The sequence below is a fragment of the Ochotona princeps genome, chromosome 11 (assembly GCF_030435755.1).
Source record: "Ochotona princeps isolate mOchPri1 chromosome 11, mOchPri1.hap1, whole genome shotgun sequence".
Classification (NCBI taxonomy): Eukaryota; Metazoa; Chordata; class Mammalia; order Lagomorpha; family Ochotonidae; genus Ochotona; species Ochotona princeps.
Window position 1 is genome coordinate 36136591 of NC_080842.1, and position 20566 is coordinate 36157156.

At 40.2% G+C, this 20566-nt stretch overlaps 1 protein-coding gene across 1 annotated transcript in view; it reads left to right on the forward strand.

The window, feature by feature from the left end:
- The window catches only part of LOC101530912 (probable ATP-dependent RNA helicase DDX60), an 81592-nt gene that overhangs the window by 44956 nt on the left and 16070 nt on the right, over positions 1 to 20566 (forward strand). Inside the window, exons 26-32 of the mRNA XM_058670018.1 lie at positions 3707 to 3865; positions 7608 to 7755; positions 9574 to 9726; positions 11543 to 11647; positions 13672 to 13872; positions 17905 to 18009; positions 18297 to 18438. Of these exons, the coding sequence (XP_058526001.1) occupies positions 3707 to 3865; positions 7608 to 7755; positions 9574 to 9726; positions 11543 to 11647; positions 13672 to 13872; positions 17905 to 18009; positions 18297 to 18438 (1013 nt within the window). The remainder of the gene's footprint in view (positions 1 to 3706; positions 3866 to 7607; positions 7756 to 9573; positions 9727 to 11542; positions 11648 to 13671; positions 13873 to 17904; positions 18010 to 18296; positions 18439 to 20566) is intronic.

The window sequence follows — 20566 nt, forward strand, 5'->3', positions numbered from 1 at the left end:
AGAATAATACTCAGTCATTAAAAACAATGAAATTTAACCATTTGCATCAAAATAGTCCCACCTAGAGACCATTATGATCAGTGAAAGAAGCCAATCCCAGGCGGTAAAACTTAATGAAAGTCGTTCATATTCAAACACACATCCAGTATTAAATCACCGTTAATGATGTGTGTTTCATGGAATAATGACAGACGAATATAAGCTTGCATTTAGAAATTTGGAATATAAAATAAAATTGTTTCTTCTATCTTTTTACTGGGATGAGAAAAATAAATATCTTAATGTTTATTTTTACTTAGGTGAAATACATATAGTGGGGAGAGTTTTTCATCTTTTGGTTCACTTTCCAAATGGCTGCAACAGCCAAGGCTGAGCAAGACTGAAGCCAGACACCTGGAGCACCACTCAAGTCTACTATTCAAGTCTACTATTATTATGGCATATAATATAATATAATATAATATAATATAATATAATATAATATAATATAACATAATATAATATAATATATAAAAAGTTGGGGGGAAATGGGAGGAGAAGAGTAGAAGGGGAAATCCCTGAGCCTAAGGAACTGTATCATGAAAAAAAATACATAAATAATAAAGTAAAAAACTATGCACTTGTATAAAACCATAAGGATATCATATGAATGGTAAGGACACAACAATTGAGAAATCAGCTGCTGCCTCCCAGGTATTAACAGGATGCTTGAATATACGCAGTGGGACTGTATCCCACATCTGGTATGAGAGGTGGGAGTCCTATTTGATGGCTTAACCATTTGTACCACAGCACCTACCTTCAAACAAATTTCTGTATCACTAATAACTAACACAGTTCTCCTGCTTCCTCAAGGATGGAAGTAGATTTTAGTTAGGAATGAAAATAATTCTGGCACAATGGTTATTACATCATGGAATGCCATGAAAGAGTGCTCAAGTTGAAGTGCCTGCTGCACTTCGTGTTCCTGCTTTCTGTTAGCGTGTACCTCAGGAGGCAGCAGGTGATGCCTTAAGCAGTTGAGTCCCTGTCACCCGCATGAAAGACCTGGACTGAATTCTGGACTACAGCTTCAACCTGGCTTAACTCCAGATGTCGTGAGATTTGGAAACTGAACCAGTGGATTAGGGCTCTCCATCTGTCTCAGAAATAAATAAGTAATAATTAGAAAAAACAATTCTGTACAGATGAATTATTTCCTGTAGCTGATTGCAAACTAAAAAACCCCAAATAATTGTTGCATACTTACAGTTCAATATATACTCATATATACTTTTGTGGGAAAGCAACATTTTTCTTCTAGTCCTTTAGAGTATTTTGTATGAGCCTTATGGTTTTATTAATATAAGACAGACCACTGAGATAAATGTATTCAAGTTTATATAAGGTTTATATGGCATAGGAACATCAGTACAGAAATAAAGACTAAAAGACAAAGAGATGAGCACTTATATGGACAAAAAGTGGTCAAGGTAAAAATGATTTAGGGAAAAGGTTTGAAATAGGATAACTAACTTGATCAGGTGACAAGGAAGAAAATAATTCATTCAACAACGTTTGTATAAATTTGCCTTCCCTCCATTTCCTGTCCTTGATGATAAGAATGGCATAAAGCATCATGTTTTTAAGAAAAAGAGGGGCATCGAGAGCCATCCTCTTGTTCTTGCTGGTTTTGGGTATCTTTACCTCAAAGTAGAATATGCCAGATAGGTGAATTTAATGTTGCATGTACCAAACTTTAACTGTAATAATTTTTCCCCAAAACATCACAGGTTCAATTCTACTGGTGAGTTGTATCTCCGCATGATTTTATGAAATCCTGGTCTTTATAAAACATCTTGCTCTTATGCTATTTGATTTAGTCCTAAGTGGCTCCAGGTCATCAAGAGATCTGAGTGCTTGTCTGGACTGACACTAACCCCTAAGGTCTTTTTAATCATAGATCCCCAACAAACCCCAATGACTGGTCACCGAATAAAAATTTATGGAGTTTGCAGTTTTTGCCAGCAGTATCATTGTGTGCTTAGGACTACACACTTTATGACTAGGTCCAAATTTCAGTCTTGCCTCTGCCACCTGTAGGCTAAGTCACTTCTGCATAGTTACTTAATAACTGTGAACCTTGTTTTTCTCATGCAAACAATGCAAAGACAAAAATAGTAATATGTAGGGTGGAGTTAAGTTACAAAAGCACTTGGTGCAGTACTATGAAACATCATTGGCCAACGACCAAGTTCTAGATCATCTTTGCTCCAACATAGGTAATCAGAGACATTTAAGAGATAAACTCTTTCACAAGTCATCTGCAGTTTTTATAAGTAAAGTACCTTGATGAAAATGGTAGCATTTAATAAAGAAATACGTGCTTAGGACCTAGTCACTTGTGTTAATGTAGAGACAGAAGCAACAGAATGTCATGGTGAACAACATGGGCTTGGAGGCCCGACTGTGCCTCCTGCAGCTTGTAGTGTGGGCCAGCCACATAACTTCTTCATGTCTCTTGTGTTATTATCTGCAAAATCAGGAATGCTAACAGTGCCTGCTTCATAGAGTTGTTGTGAGTCCTAAGTGAGATCATATATGTAAGCTACGTAAAATAATGTCTGACAATAGTCAATATAAATGACTACTGCTACTACTTTATTGTCTGCTGCAAGAAATTTCTTGCCATATGTCAGTGTCACTTTCCTGATCTTTGCTTCATGACTGTGCCAATTTAGTTAACCATATTTCTAGCTCTGTACTTTAGAAATGCCCTTTGCCTCACAATTTAGACATTTAAGCTTTATTACATAAATTAAGCCTATGACTTGTTCTGATAAGCTGTGGCTCATGTCAGGTGAGTGACTATTTTAGCACAAGGATTTTACCAACAATATAGTGGAAAATTAAAACGTCCCTGGGTTTTCTAGTGCTCACGTAAAAAGCCGTAACTTTCTGATACTGAGAAATGCATGTAGAATAGACAAAAATGCTGTTTGCTATTACTTCTTCAGGAAGCATTTTACTTTTCATACATCAGGAAAATTTTATATGCTGTCTTTCACCTAGTTAATTACCCAAGTCTGAGAGGACAGATGGTTACAGCCTGGACTGTTTCTGGTTTAAGCACCAAGATTCCAGCAGGTCTAGACTCCTGTCTTCCCAGGAATTTTATTTCAGAAAGTATAAGGTCCAGACCTTACAGACATTTCTGTATTGTAAAGGCTAGAAAAAACCTAATTTTATCTGGTCTCTGAAAGCAGTCACATCCCAAAAGGTCAAGAATAAGAATGTATGAATTTTTTCCCATCTGGCCAAATAAACAAAGAATTACTGATGATAGAAGATGATATTTCTCCCTTAGGCTTTGGGAATAGGCAGAGATAGATAGCTTTCTTCTGTGTATAGGTAGTTAAGATTCATGGTTTTTGGCTTTTGACTGTAGAGTATCCAATCCTCTTTGGGGAAAATTTCTATCAGTTCTGCTTGAGGATTTCCCTGGAGTAGCATCTGGGGTGGGAGTTGGGAGAACAATATTAGCGTGAGCTTGTTAATAAGGGACTGCTTTCCAGGAACATTTGGTATGCACATCCACAGGAAAATTTCATGAAGATGAACGTTAAAAATCTAATAGATGTTCGTCAGAATGCTAACAATAGATGGAAATGGCCTTTGAAGTTTATGCTGGTATTTTTAGGCAAGCATTCTTTTCATTTGTTTCTAGATTCAGCTTAGAAGCTGTAGAAAACAGAGCAACGAAAGTGTGTATGTTCCTGAATGAAAAGCAGGAGAAGAAACGGCCTCCTAAAGCTAATAAGGAAGCCCATGACATGGCCAACAAACTTCGGAAAGTTAAAAAATCTATAGAGAAACAAAAGATTCAGTAAGTACTTAAACAGATTACTCATAAGAGGGTTAAAATACTCTTCTAAATTCCAGTAGGAAAATACAGTGAATGTACTCCTCCAAGTCCTCATTGATGCCCAGCCTTGCTTGCAAAAGTTTAGTGAATCTGGATCAGAACATGCCATAAACAAGTGGCCATAAACACAAATTCTTGGATTGAATAAATGAGTCTCATTTAGAACCTGAGAAATGTGGTACCACAGCTTTCTTTTTGTTGTTGTTTTTGTGTTTTAAAGGTTTATTTATTTTTATTGGAAAGGAAGATAAAGAGAGATACAGAAAGATCTTCCGTTCTCTGGTTCACTCCACAAGTGGCCATAATGGCCAGAGCTGAGCTGATCCGATCCTGAAGCCAGGAGCCAAGAGTCAGTAGCCAGGAGTTTCCTCTGTGTCTCCCACGAGAGTGCAGAATACCCAAGTTTTGGACTGTCCTCGACTGCTTTCCCAGGCCACAAGAAGGGGAGCTGGGTGGGAAGTGAACTGGGGACATGAACTGGTACCCATATGGGATCCCAGCAGATGCAAGGTGGGGATTTAGCCACTCTGCCATTGCTCTGGACCTGGTACCACAGCTTTCAAGCCTATGTGCACTACTTAACGAAACAAGCTCATTATCCCCTCAAATAAGCATATTTTTGGCACATACTTGATGTTGGACTCCCAGTGAATCTGCAGAAGTCTGCACATATTGTGTGACAATAAAGATGTATCACTTGTTCTTGCAGTTTTGTTAGTGATCCTGGAATGGTAAGGCTAGTGTGGTGGTGCTGTAGGCTAAGCTGCTGATTACAGCACCAACATCCCATAAGTGGTGGTTAAAGTCCCAGGTGTTCCACTTTGGATCCATCTCCCTGCTACTGCACCTGGGAGGGCAAAGTAAGATGGTATGAGTACTTGGAAACTGGCCACCCACATGGGACACTTAGTTGGAATTCCAGTCCTGGCTATGGCAACCATTTAGGGAGTAAACCAGGAGCTGGAACATATCTCTTTCCCTCACTCTGTACCACAGTCTATCAGACAAATAAATATATCTTGGGACTAACATTGTGGCATTGGTGGTAAAGCCATCACCTATAATGCTGGCATCCCATATGAGAACCAGTTCGTGTCCACTTCCAATCCAGGTCCCTGGATTGAATGGGGAAAGCAGCTAAAGGCAGCCCAAATGTGTGGGCCCCTGCTACTCATGTGGGAGACCTGGATGAAGCTCCTAGCTTTGGCTGGCTCACCACTGACCACTGCAGACATCTGGGGAGTGAACCAGTGGATGAAAGATCTCTCTCTGTCTCTCCCTCTCTCTGTTTGACTCTTTCAAAATGAATAAATATATTTTTTTCAAATCTCTGTTTAAAAATAAGTGATCACGGGCTCAGCAGCATGGCCTGGTGGCTAAGGTCCTCGCCTTGATCCGATATGGCCGCTGGTTCTAATCCCGGCGACTCCACTTCCTCTCTCTCTCTCCTCCTCTCAGTATATCTGACTTTGTAATAAAAATAAAAAAATAAGTGATCACAGAATAAGCCTGAGATTGGATCAAATACTGCTTTTTGGCTTGGAAAACATCGCTACTTGTCTTCCCCTGTAGTACCTTATGGTGTCAGCTCTAGGGTCAATATGTTCATTCTCTTCTGTGCTCCTCCATCACTGCCTGTCTTGGATGCTCATCACGTCTTGTTGGATGAATACAAGTTTTCTTCAAGGATCTCAGAGCCTAGAGATTCACCGCTGATTCATGATCTTTCAATTTAGCCTGCACATGATCTTGCAAGTATTCAAGCTGATTAAATTTTTCCTGTACTTGATGATCTTCTTTAGTGAGCTGATGAAGTCTAAACTGCTTGACTGTTACTTAGTATGCCAACATGTTTTGATCTTTGCCATTGTTACTCTCCTCTAGCAATACTCAGCATTCACAGTGTACCTCACACGGCCTACGTGTGCACCTCTTTCCAGGAAATTTCTGCCTTGATTGCCCTTCTTCATTTCCTGAAAACTTGTGTTCATGCTGTTTCTACCTCTTCTCTGAATCTTGTATTGATTTCCCAATAGACTTACTTATGCTTTCTCCCATGTTCTTGCTATATTTCTAGTGGTAGATCAGCACTAGATCAGCTCCCTTACAACAGGAACAGGTGTGTTCCCCCTTTTTTTATGTCCAGTGCTTATTGTATGGCCTGCTAGGTAATACTTATTCCAGAGCTATTATTGATTGAGCAGCAGCTATTGGCTTCCATGTTAAGCCAGCTTCTAGAACTTCTGTGACTCAAATTTTTGAAATCACAGAGCGAGCTGGAATTTCTCCTGATCCATATGTGTATATCTCCTCTGCCTCCTTTTGTTGTTTCCTTAGCAATGTGGGCAATGAAGAACTGTGGCAGAGATAGTATAGGACGTGTAGACTTCCTAATAGCAGATTGTCCTTAGACAAATTTTATTTGCGGTAATCATAGCCACATTTCAAATTTTATTAGTGACCAATTCACGCTATAATAGGACAGACAGTGTGTTTTGATATCTTACTTTGCATTATCATTGTACTGAGATTGAAGGATGCCTGCACCAGGCCCTAAGCTAGAGTATCCCTTCTTCATCTGAATGCCTGCCTGCCAAATGAGAAGTCAGTAGCGTTAAGGAGACATGCCCACTGGAAGTCATTTATATAAATTGCAGGTTGTTATAGAGCTATGGTTTCAAGGGAGGATGCTACAGTGTATTTCAGGGAATAGTTTGTTATCTTGATTTAGAACTTAGAGGAGATGTGAAAGCCCCATTGTCTGCAAATATTAGGGCATTCTCCCTTGAGTTAAGGGAGATATTAATCAGAAGTGAAAACACTGAATGATACAATACAAGCAAGTTCATCTTCTCCTGTTAGGAATTGTCTAATGTGCACAATTTAAAAAGACAATTAATGTGTGTGTGTGTATGAGAGAGAGAGAGAGACAGAGACAGAGACAGAGACGGACAGAGAGAGAGAAAGAGACAGACAGTGAGAGAAATGTTGTTATATTTAGGGGTAGAAGATAACACAGTTTGATGATCTAAGAGTTCAAATCAGGATTATGGGGGAGTGTCAGATTCCCTAGTAGCACATGCTGTGATGGGAATGTCTTGTGTGAGTGACTTTTAAAAGAAGGGGTGCTCTTATGAGTATGGTGTAAGAAAGTGAGGGAATCAAGAGAGGGAAGGTACAGAGAAGCGACAATGTGGGTTCTGCAGGAACAAGTCTGAATGTGGTTCTGTAAATGCTGCAGGCCACCTTAGCGTTGTCTGCTTGAGTCATGGACTGGTTTTTATTCCTCATTTCAACTGGTTATTCGCTTTGAGCCACTCCCTCATCCCCAGAAAAGTATGCTGTCTTCCCAGAAATTTCCATGAGGCTCCTGTCAGTGGCAAACTGCGAATGAAGCAGTTGATAAATTTTAGCAACCAAACTCAGAGAAGCTGTAGGCTAAGGAAGAGAGTATGATCATCATTTTAGCAGATGGGAAATAAAGCTATCTGAGTAGAACTGGATTTGGTGAGAAGGAATACATAGTGAAAGTTTCATGAGGGAATCTTAAGTTTCAGAGGCAGGTGAGCAGCTGCGTGAGGAGATCCGCTTGCGATAGTACAGATGCATACTAACAATGCGAAAGACTGACAAGAGTGATTGGGGTTAAACCTGATGACCAAATGTGAATATTCATTGCCTAAGATTTTATTTCTATGAACAGAGATGAAAAAGGTCAGAAGAGGAATAAAACAATGGATCAAAGCCTGATACACAAAGCCGAACATGATCATCTACTGAAGAATTTGGAGAAGAATCTGGAAATTCCTCAGGACTGCACATACGCTGATCCAAAAGCTATCGATGCTGAGGTCAGGACTTAAAATGGACTTGTTCTCCCTGACATTTCACTCATCAGCCTTCCCTTCCCAGTCATAGACAAGGTCTAACATGATCTCTAAATGTCATCTCAGTCAGAAGAGGAGTTCCATATGTGACTTTCTGGCTACACAAGCCACTTAAGAGTTCTGCTGCATGAATCTTGAGAAGTATAGATTTAGACCATTTCTTGCTCATTAACATTTTCCCTCGAGAATTTCTGGCCTTTCTTCTCCACCTATGATATTGCTTTCCATGGCATGAATTCTGGTTGTCCTCTCCTAGCCACAGTTGAAAATTTGAACACATGGTGACATGATACACTTAAATTTTTTTTTTTATTTATTCACTTGAAAGACTGCTATAGAGGGGGGAGGACTGAACAAGAGAAAGAGACAGACAAATCTTCCGCCACTGGTTCACTCCCCAGATGGTAGCAACAGCCAGAGCTGGGCCAGAAGTATCTTTCAGGTCTCTCCACACAAGTACAGGAGCCCAAGCAGTTGTGCTGTCTTCCACATCAGTCCCACACACATTAGAAGGGAGTTTGATCAGAAGTGGAACAGCTGGGACACCCACATTAGCTCTTGAAATCATGTAAGAGATATGGATTGAGTTGCTGGCTTGTTCCAGTCCCAGCCACTATTCATGTCTGAGGAGTGAACTACCAGATGGAATCTCTTTCAGTGTGTCGTTCTGTCAATTTTTTTAAAATGTTTATTTTATTTTCATTGGAAAGTCAGACATATAGAGAGGAGGAGAAACAGAGAGAAAGATGTTCTGTCCTCTGATTCACTCCCCAAGTGGCTGAAACAGACGGAGCTAAGCCAATGCAAAGACAGAATCCAGGAGCCTCTTCTGCGTCTCCCACATGGGTGCAGGGTCCTAAGGCTTTGGGCTGTGTTTGACTGCTTTCCCAGGCCACAAGCAGGGAGCTGGATGGAAAGCAGGGCCACTGGGATTAGAACCAGCACCCATATGAGATCCTGGTGCATGCAAGGTGAGCACTTTAGCTGCTGGCTACCATACCGGGCCCCTCTAAGTCTTTTAAATAAATTTTTTTAAACTAAAAAAATAAGAAGAAGAAATTTATTTTGATACTTTTTTTTCAAAGTTCATGGTCACTTATCTTATGGTTCAAACTTGCCATGAACTTTTCAAAGACCCCATGGTATTGTGTGTGTGTCTTCTTCATGATCTCTTCCTTTTTCATCACCATCATGTACCTCACATTTTAATGGATCCTTGATATTCTACTGTATGGATAACTGTTTAACTGAAATAAATACTCAGTAGCAGCCCTTTCCTTTTGGATACTTGGGCTATTCTTTCCCTCTCCACACATAAGCACCGTTTACTTTGTTCACAATCTCTGAACACAACTGGATTTCCCTTTTGGGACATGGGAAGTTTTAAGGCCATTCATGACTGCTTTGCAGTGACAAGTAGGCATTCCCTGACCATAGAGGACAAGGAAACCACTCTACTTTCGGGGAGAGTTTGTTCTTCTCTGGGGAAGGCTCCAGTAAAACTACCATGATCTCACAATGCTCTGAGTGTTCTAACAATTTTGTACTGTTAACCCCCCAAATGGGGTGAGATAGTTTAGGATAGTTTCAAATAGTTGGAAAGAATTTTTTCACAGTTTCTGTAACTATCATAAAATGTTTTTTTATTAATGAAATTGATTTCTAACAGTTGCCAAATTAGCATATAGAATGCATGCTATTTTGACTCAAACTGTTTAAGTTGTGATTATCTTAAAAGCAAGCAAGAAATTGTCAATTTTCCTAACCCCTGGCTTCTTTTAGACTTTGCAGATGGTGTTTGATCGAGTAAAATTTCAAAGAAAAGGTCGTATATTGAAAGACTTGGCAAAAAGGGGCATTGGGTATCATCACAGCTCCATGAGTGCCAAAGAGAAACAGTTAGTTGAAATACTCTTTAGGAAAGGATACATAAGGGTAGGTAAAGTTTTCCATTCTAATAATTAGAGTTGTGACTGTGAGTGATTGTTCGCGAAAAGTAAAAACTATAACCACCTTTTTTTCTCATGTAATTTCATCTTCTTGTGCTTTTTTTCCTCCCTTCCTCCCCTTCTTTACTTTCACCACCATGTCATAATTCCACATTTCTTTTTTACTTCATTGCAACAGGACATTTCAAGTGTATCTGTCTGTTTGTTCATTCAATGAGGATAAAAGTATTTTTGTTCATTTCTTTTTAAACATTAGAATATAATACACAACTGCACATAAGTATGCATGTAAATGAGTTTTGTCATATGATCATACTCATAGCCAACACCCAAATGAAAATTGAGCATTTCTAGTGTCCCAATAGTCCTCACTGTTACCCGCTCTCCACTTCTCTTTGACTTGAGAAAAACGTATTTTATCATTTAGATGGTATGACTCAGTGCAGCAAAATTTCTAATTACATAATAAATGACTTAATATCTACTAATTTTTTTTATCTACTCTCCACATGAACTACTGCAAACAAGAGAGAATGTGTGATATTTTTCTTTTTGGATCTATCTTCACATACCATATCTTTCCAGTTACATCCATTTTGTTGCAAATGTTAAGTCTGTGTTTTTCAACTCTTCATTGGTCTTTTGTGTAGTTTTTAAAGATTTATTTATTTTTTTATTAGAAAGTGAGATATACAGAGAGGAGGAGAGACAGAGAGAAAGATATTCCATCCACTGATTCACTCCCCAAGTGGCTGCCAATGGCCAGAGCTGAGCCAATCCAAAGTGAGAAGCCACAAGACTATTTGTGTCTCGCACGTGGGTGCAGGGTCCCAAGACTTTGGGACATCCTTCCCAGGCCACAAGATAGGAGCTAGGTGGGTAGCGGGGCTTCCCAGATATGAACCAGTGCCCATACGGGATTCCGGTAGGTGCAAGGCAACTACTCTAACCCTTAGGCTACCATGCCAGGTCCATGTAGGTTTTAAAAAAAAACCTTCATTTTGTTTATTTCTTCTCTTTCTCTTTTAATAAAATGTATTTATTTTTATTTGAAAGGCAGATTTTCTGAGAAAGAAGGAGAAGCAGCGAGAGTGATCTTTCATCCTTTTTCAGTCTCCAAATTGCCTCTATGGCCAGAGCTGAGCTGGTCAGCAGCCAGGGTCCTGAAGCTTCTTCTAGTTCTCCCACGTGGGTACAGGGACTCAAGCACTTGCGTCATCTTTTCACTGCTTTGCCAGGCATATTAGCAGGGAGCTGGATTGGAATTGAAGCAGCCGGGACTCAAAGCATCACCCATATGGGATGCTTGCACACCAGACCAAGGCTTACCCAGCCACAATTGCTTTTCTCAGTTTTAAAAAGTATTTCTTTCTCTTCTACTAATTTTGCATTTGTTCCTTGAATTCATTCTTAATCATTAATTTGATACCTTTCCTTTTTTTAACGTGGGCACTAATTGCTATAAACTGTCGTCTTAAAACTGTTTTTGCTCTATCCTGAAAGTCTTAATATATTGTGTTTTTATTTTCATTTGTTGCAAATATTTTTAAGAAGTTCCCTTTTATTTTCCTCTGTGAACCACTGTTCATTCAGGAGCTTATTGTTCAGTTTCAGTGTTTAAATATTTTCTACAATTTTTCTGTTGTTAACTTCAAGCTTCATTCCATGTGGTCAGAAAATACAAATATTTGTTAAATTTGTTGAGACTTATTTAGTATATGGTCTATCCTAGAGAATGTTCTATGCACTGATGAAAAAGAATGTGTATTCTGCAACTGAAGTAATGATTTTATTCTTTCTAGGTGGTAACTGCTACTGGGACACTTGCTTTAGGAATCAACATGCCTTGTAAACCCGTTGTTTTTGCTCAAAACTCTGTCTATCTGGATGCTTTAAATTACAGACAGGTATTGTAATGTGCATAAATATGAGTAAACTTGATGTAATGTTGAAATATTTGTATGGATGGATTTCAAACTTTTTTGCAACAAAATAAACATTTGTAAATTCCATTTCCCATGAACCTTTTGAAATGCCGCATATGGCCATAGGATAGTTATATATAAATCTTTCATTCACAAACATACTACATTCATTCATGCCTGACTGTCTAACTTGTGTGGAAGGCACACAAGTGTGGGATAATAAGAACACTATTAATCAGGTATCCGACTTTGGATAAGATATGTAAACTACCTGGTTCCTTCCCACACACCTTTCCTATATTCAGAATGTGGATTACAATGTATCGAATGCTTTATAAGACAGTTATACATGGAAGGTACTTGATAAACATATACTAGTTCATTTGCACTGATTTTGCCCTTTGGATTTTGCACTTTTGATAATGCCTTAATACTGCCCTCTTTGCTCTAGACATATGGTATTTTATAAACCTACTTCAAAATTCTCTCATAGTGCTACTTGATTTTCTCTTTGCAATTTCTGTATCCGTCATCGTTCTTCCAGTGTTCTCTACTCTGTATTATTAGAACAATTTCAATTTTTCAATTCTTTATTATATTCTGTCCTATAGACAGCATAGTTTGTGTAAATATAGTTGTTTTGCTCAGGGACATTTGATGAATATTTCTGCTAGTAGCATCCCAGCATTTTTTTTAATGTATGTATGTATATATAAGACAGAGTGACAGAGAGGGAGATAGGGATCTTTCAACTGTTGTTTCACTTCACAAATGCCTGCAATGAGACTGGGCCAGCTCAAAGCCAGGAATCAGGACCATGGATGGCAAGATGCCTCTCAGGGTATGGATTAGCTCCAAGCTGAGTGGGAAACACAAAGCTGTTGGCATTTGAACCATTCACTCTGAGAGTGGAATGTAGATAGTGGCTTGCCAGGCCACCCCACAATGTCTGCCCCTCTAAATATGTCTTGTTCTATTTACTGGGCAGTTCTGACCCAATATCACACCCTAGGAGTTCCAATCAATTCACCTGCCTCTGAATTTTTAATTTATACTTTGAAGTATATTCTACAGGAACTGTCCCTGCCTCATCTTTGGGAATCTCAGTAACAAAGGTATTGGGATGTTTGGGATGATGGACTTGGAAATAGAAATGCCGGGGTCTGAGTCCTGTGTGTTCCACTTTCTGGTTGCTTGCCTCTAGGCAAGTTTCTTAGATTCCCTGTGCTCTAATTTCAAGTGTACAAAGGGGAACATGTTTATATATTCTTCATATGCCACAGTGGTTTTTTGTCAATTTGTAACTCAACATACTTTTGTGTGACAAGGTAGAAGAGAAAGAGATGAGGTAAAGAATGAAAAGGGAGAAAAATAATTGGTATAGTAAAACAGTTTTAAGTGAACTTGAATTCAAGCTCTACTTTTCTGTTGTTCTTTGTTTCTCATATCATTATATAAATGCTCACTATGATTAACAACATCACAGAAGTACATCATTTTCCAGCTCTATCTCAGTCATGGCACATTTTCAAAGCCCCATATAAGTGGGATTTAGTTTCAGTTAATTAACGATTGGGCATATGCACAATTCATATACTACAAATTAGTGCAGCAAGTTATTTTTTCCAAATATTTTATTTATTTACTTGAAAGGCAGAGTTATAGACACAAAATGAGAGACAAGAGAAATCATCCATGTGCTGGTTTACCCCTAAATGGCCAGAGCTTGGCCAGTCCCAAGCCAGGAGCTTCTTTCACTCTCCCACATATATGCAGAGGCCCAACAACTTGGGCCATTCTCTGCTGCTTTCTCAGGCACATGGGCCGTGAGCTGGACAGGAAGTGGAACAGCCAGGACTGGAACTAGCACCCATATGGGATGCTGGCATTGTGGGCAGGAGCTTTATCTGTTCAGCCATAGTCCTGACCTCAATAAGCTCAAATTTTAATCTAGGATTGGGAAAACATTTAGAGAAGTTTCATGATATGATTCTATTCCATTTCAGATGTCTGGTCGGGCTGGCAGACGAGGCCAAGATCTGCTTGGAGATGTGTATTTCTTTAATATTCCATTGCCCAAAATAGAAAAACTCATAAAATCCAAAGTTCCTGAATTGAGAGGACAATTCCCTTACAGCATCACCTTCATCCTTCGACTTATGTTGCTGGCTTCCAAAGGAGACGACCCAGATGATGCCAAGGCCAAGGTACTATGCTGGCCAGTGCCAGAGGTCCAGTCTCTGTCATTGACCTGTTGTACTTGAGACTACCGTTCTTTGGGAAATATGTAGCAGTTACTGTTCAGTTTATTTATTTATGTATCTTTTAAGATTTATTTATTTTCATTGAAGAGGCAAATTTACAGAGGAGACACAGAGAGATCTTTCGTCTGCTGGCTCACTGCCCAAATGGCCACAATGGCCAAGAGCTGAGGTGATACAAAGCCAGGAGCCAGCAGCTTCTTATGGGTCTCCCAAGCTTGCACAGAGTCCTAAGGCGTTAGGCCATCCTCTACTGCTTTCCCAGGCCACAAGCAGTGAGCTGGATAGAAATGGAGTAGCTGGGACTTGAGCCAGTGCCCATATAGGATGCTGATGCTTGGAGATGGAGAATTAGCTAGTTGAGCCATTGCAGCAATGGTTGTTCAATTTAATCTTCCCTGTATTTCCCTATGGAATGTAAACACTCTACAGCCAGGTATGTTTATTTGCTGCCTTTTTTGGCATAGACATTCAGTCAGTATTTGGGGCATGACTGAATAATTTTAGAAATATCTATAAAATATTATGTGTTTTTGTTTTTCCACATATGAATCTTCCAAATGTAGTGGTTTTCCTAGCAATAGGGTATATGAAATTTCTTCTGGCTTCCTTCTGTGTCCCTCAGACACCTGGGACTGGGTGTGTAGCTTTTGGCTCATGTGTCAAGACTAGCAGATCTTCATCTTACATTGCCTTTCTGGACTGAAAGATGCCTGTCTTCTAACCTTCCCAATCTGCATTGATTATATGTATGTAATATATCACTGGGCTACATTATGAAGTACTATTAAGATTCTTGCCATTTTAGTACAAGTTTAGTTATGGGGTGTGCACCACTGTTGTTACAATGACCCACCATGCCTCATCCCTCAGATTCTCACTGTTCTACTGTTTCTGACTCTAGCCTTCTCTCACTAAATGGGACAAAGGAAGGAGAAGAGTTTGTAGGAAAGGCTACATCTGGTGTGCTTTTAGAAAGCACAGTAAAGGAGATGGAGAGTAAAGTCCCACTTCCCCTACCAGTCTTCCTTCTTTCCAGAATGCTCAGCTTAAAGTAGTGATTTCTTCTAATGTTCTATGAAATCTAGAGATCTAAAGGAACCCAGGCTTAAGTTTTGGTGATGATGTGAAGTTTTCTTTTATGGTGAACTTGAAAGACATGTGCTGGGGGTTTTCAGGCTGGTGAAATAAGAGTAAGGACAGGTTTAAACAGATGTAGAAGGATTAGCCAAGGTTAAGAAAGAGGACAGGCTGATGGCAGAGAGACACCGAGAGACCAATGGATAAGAGGAATGGCAGAGACACCAGAGCAGTCCTGCAGTGACCAGATACCCAGCAGCAACTGATTGCAATTGGAGCTCCACTGACAGCTGGATGGGAAGAAGAGTGCACCGGGAACTCAGGAGGCAAACCCAGCCATCAAACTGCAGGTCCTGCTGACTTGTTTAATCTGACCAAGAGCAGACACAGAGTGGCAAAACTCAAGCAGTTGGGTATGGGAACAGTGTGAATTTCATGGCCCAGACCTTCAGCAATGCCACACCAGGTGCCATTTTGTGAAATGCGACAAAGGCTCTTGATGAGGAACAACAGCAAGCTGTGTATGTGCTAAGCCAAGGGAGAACTCACTCCCGGCTCAATGCCTTACACTGGTTCACCAGGAGAACAGACTCAGCATCCCATGGATTTCATTCAACCTGTTAGCAGGTTCTAGTAAGAAGAGAAAAGAAAAAAAATCCATGCAATGGGCATCACCAACAATCCTGTGATTTAGGACAGCTGGTGTCTTCCTAATCCCAGGTACTGCTGGAACTGGGAATGGGAGAGAGTCTGACCAGGCAACAGTAAGGTCACAGCACAGGATTACAAGGGGGTGGAGAATGGTGAGCTGGGAGCATAACATGGGAGTCCAGGACAAAATCTCGCTGGAGGGAGTGGCACAAGTGACAGCAAACAACTGAGCACTGAATGGGATCAGTAAAGTTGACCTGTAAACCTACGGATACAGTTTAAAACCCAGCCCCAAGGATAAGAATTCACTAATCAGAGTTGCAGTGACCAAGGGTAAAATGAATAAGGTTCCTGACACCTCCGTTGCAAAGGAACAAAATCCTATGTCAACCTAAGAGTTAACTGAGGCAGACGTGGAGGAACTGTCTAATAAAGACTCTTTTAATTGTTATGATGCTTTTTAACAACAAGAAGAAACACATACAAGAGTTCAAGGAATCTAAGAAATGTGTTACACAGGAAATAGCAACATTGAAACAAAATCAAGCTCAATTGTTAGAAATGAAGTACACAATACAGAAAGTTAAAAACTCAGTGGAAAGCCTCAATAATAGGATGGGTGAGGCAAAAGAAAGAATTTCGGGATTGGAAGATGCCTTTTTCTGTAACTGAAATAGCCAAAAAACTGGAAGATTAACTGAGTCAAGCTAAGAAACACATCCAAGAGTTATGGGAGTGCCTGAAAGTGCAGAAAGAGAAACTTGGTTCAAAGATGTATTCAGAGATTGTTTATAATTACCTGAGATGGTCAATGTCCCTTTTATCACTGTTATTGGTACTGCCCATAAATAACAAAGATCTAGTCCTCATTGTACCTACATTAGGGCCCAGGGATAAAAGAATGAACTCACAATGAAATGACTAAATGGAGTCTCCTAAATGGATGGGAGACACTTCAGTGGCAACATGATGGGCTTGGGAAAATTCACGAAAGACACCCATTGTGAGACAGGAGGGGAGAACAGAGGGGAGTGGAGGGAGCTTGGGGGATGGGGAAGGGAGACCCCAGTGCCAACTAAACTGTCTCAAAAAACAATTTAAAAAATAAGTATTCAATGAAATGAAAACTTCCCTAATATGGTGAAATAATTGGGAAACAAAATATAGGAGGGGCATAGAATCCCCAATAGGTTCAACCAAAAGCAATCTTTGCATGATAATCAAGCTCTCTGCAGTTGAACATAACGAAAAGATACTGAAATACACACTTGAAAGACATGTGGACTCCAATGCTGTTTTCCACTGGAAACCAACCAATATTTTTACTCTTTGGGTAATTAAAAAAATCAGGCACTATTATTTCTGCACCAATACAATACAATTCAGACTAACACATATTTTTCTCTTCCAGAGCCATTAACTCTTTTTTTTTTATTTTATTTTTATTACAAAGTCAGATATACACAAAGGAGGAGAGACAGAGAGGAAGATCTTCCGTCGGATGATTCACTCCCCAAGTGAGCCGCAACGGCCAGTGCTGCGCCGATCCGAAGCCGGGAACCTGGAACCTCTTTCAGGTCTCCCACGCGGGTGTAGGGTCCCAAAGCTTTGGGCCGTCCTCAACTGCTTTCCCAGGCCACAAGCAGGGAGCTGGATGGGAAGTGGAGCTGCCGGGATTAGAACCGGCGCCCATATGGGATCCCGGGGCATTCAAGGCGAGGACTTTAGCCGCTAGGCCACGCCACCGGGCCCCAGAGCCATTAACTCTTAAAATGAAGTTGATTTTTTTAAAAGTGTATGTTATTTTAGAGTTATATAGAGGGAGAAAAAAAAGCGATTTCAAATCGCTGCAATGGGCAAGATTAAACGAGACTGAAATCAGGAGCTTCATCTGGGTCTCCCATGTGGGTGGCAGCTGGGACATGAACCGGTGCCTGTATGGGATGCCAGCATTGCAGTAAGAGGCTATACCTGCAGTGCCACAATGCTAGTCTCCTTGAATGGTTTTTCTTAAAGTGTTTGGAAGAGTTTCTTTTCTGGCAATTCTATTTTACATGCTTTTTTTGGGTAAAAGGAAGGCTGTGACATGTAGGAACATAGTAAAACAAATAATATGAAATCAAATGGAACCTGATACATTGCTGATACGTAATTTATAATACGGATGGATAATACCTATCCTACATTATCATTTACAAATATTTTCATAATCTGAACACTACACAATAAAAGTATTATTTCTTAAAGGTTCTGTCAGTGCTCAAGCATTCTTTGCTGTCCTTCAAACGAGCCAGAATCATGGAGATGCTAAAACTCTACTTCTTGTTTTCTCTGCAATTACTGGTCAAACAGGTATGCGTGGTTATGCTTTGTCCTTTGCCCTTTGTTGAAGTACCACTGCTGATGTCTGGGTTTCATGCCAGGCTGAACTAAGTACAGTGTTTCGAAAGTTATATCCAATGGTTACTGTTACTAATAATTGATTAACTATCAAAGCCGGAGTATGTAATTACTACCAATTACTATTGATCTTTCATATTGGCATAAAATATTATCGTAAATTAGCACTTAGTAAGTAGTAACATAAGTAATTATACAGTGACTTAAGTCAAACTAATAAATTATGTTTTGCTTTTTAGGGCTATGTAGATCAAGAAGGTAACCCGATGGGGTTTGCTGGACTTGTATCACATTTGCATTATCATGAGCCTTCTAATTTTGTTTTTGTCCATTTTCTTGTAAGAGGCCTTTTCCATAATCTATGTCAGCCCACCACAAAAGGTAAGCATTGAAGCTGCATGCACAAGCATAGTCTGAAACCACCAACAGATTTGTGCAAAGTCAGCCCTTGGGCAATACTTTTTCTTTCTTTTTTTTTTTTAAAGATTTATTTTATTTTTATTGGAAAGGCAGATATACAGAGAGAAAGAGAGACAGACAGAAAGATCTTCCATCCAATGATTCACTCCCCAAGTGGCTGCAATGGCTGGAGCTGAGCCAGTCCAAAGCCCGGAGCCAGGAACTTCTTTCAGGTCTCCCATGCAGGTGCAGGGTCCCAAGGCTTTGGGCCGTCCTCGACTGCTTTCCCAGGCCACAGGCAGGGAGCTGGATGGGAAGTGGAGCTGCCAGGATTAGAACCGGTGCCCATATGGGATCCCGGCACGTTCAAAGCATGGACTTTAGCCGCTAGGCCATGCCGCCGGGCCCCGGGCAATACTTTTTTCAACAGAGAAAATGCAATGACTGTGCAAATAATCCTTAAATGAAAGAAAACAATGTGAATACTTACTAATACAGAGCCAATGGGAGAGAGCCAGATGTTGTGACACCTCTTACAATTTCTGCTTTTCTGGGTGAAATTAACTTCAAGTATTTCTTGTTCTCCAGGACATAGACATATCAAAGAATATTTAAGATCTAAAAAGAAAAAAATCTCCTTATAAGCATACCATAGGAAAAAGAGAGTTGAAAGCATTTTTAAAAATAAATTATACACAAAAACAAATTGCACTATCTATATATAATCACAGAAAATATTTATGAATATTTTCTTCTAGTTGTATTTTCTTTGAATACAGTTGTATGCTTCACTTAAGTAGATTATCAACTGGAACCTTTTTTCCTAAACCACCAAAATTTTGTACATTTCCTGTAAATATTTATATAATATATAATATATATAACATTGTAGAATTATATATAAAATATATAATTATATGAATATAATTATATGAATATAATATGGTCTTCCACGTGAACCAATCGGTGTTGCAGTCCAGCTCAATCCTACCCACTTCTTACTCAGTCTTCACACAAACCAGTGGGAGCTGCAGCCTCGTTGAGGCGACCCCCCCCCATAATCCCCGCCAGGTCTGCTCCCTACCCTGGTTCCCATGCATGCCAGTATGTACCACAGACTTGTTCAGTCTGTCCCACTTCCCATTTAGCTCTCGTACATGTCAATGGGCATTGAAGCCTAGTTCAACCCAACCAACCTACTATCCAGCCCACACACATACTGGCAGGTGCCTTTCTGTCTAGCCACCCCTGCCCCTGTCCTGGTTTTCATGCTCTCCAGTGGGAGTGGTTACCCACGAGGGAGGCGCCCACTAACTCCCTAATAGGCCATCCAACTTCCAGATTATGCACTCTCCAGGTGGTTCTGGAGTTTAACTTGACAGATTTAGCCCCAGTGTCAGCCTCTGCCATCTGATGATGTGGCAAAGTCCAACCAACCCTCACCCATTCTAATTTTTGCTTGCATCAGTCAGAACAGTCAGCCCAATCTGGCCCTTCCCCAGTCTAGCTCACATGAGGCCCACAGGTGTTGTAGCCCTGCCTGGTTTAGTGTGCCCCCATCCCAACTCATGCTCTCCAGCGGGAGTGGGTGTGGATTCCACTCTACACAATTTTTTTCCCCTGAAGGTTTATATTATTTATTTAAAGTTCAGAGGTACAAAGAGAGAGAAAGATGGGAGATACACAGAAAGACACTCAATCCATTGGTTCACTCCCAAAATGGCCTCAAACGTTGGATGGCCAGAAGGAGCTGGACTGGTCCAAAACCAGGACCCTGGAGATTCTTGCATTTATCCAACATGAAAAGAATAGCTCTGAGCACTCGGGATGTCTTTGATTGCTCTTTCAGGTGTCAGGGAGCTGGACTAGAAATTGAGCAGCCAGGACTTAAAACCGGCACTCAGATGGGATAGCAGTACCATGGGTGGTGGCCTTATCCACTTCACAGCACCAGGCTCACATGTTGCATTTTTTTTCTTTAAGATTTACTTATTTTTATTGCAAAATCAGATATACAGAGAGGAAAGACAAAGACAGATCTTCCATCCTCTGGTTTACTCCCCAAATAGCCACAACAGCTGGAGCTGAGCTGATCCAAAGCCAGGAACCA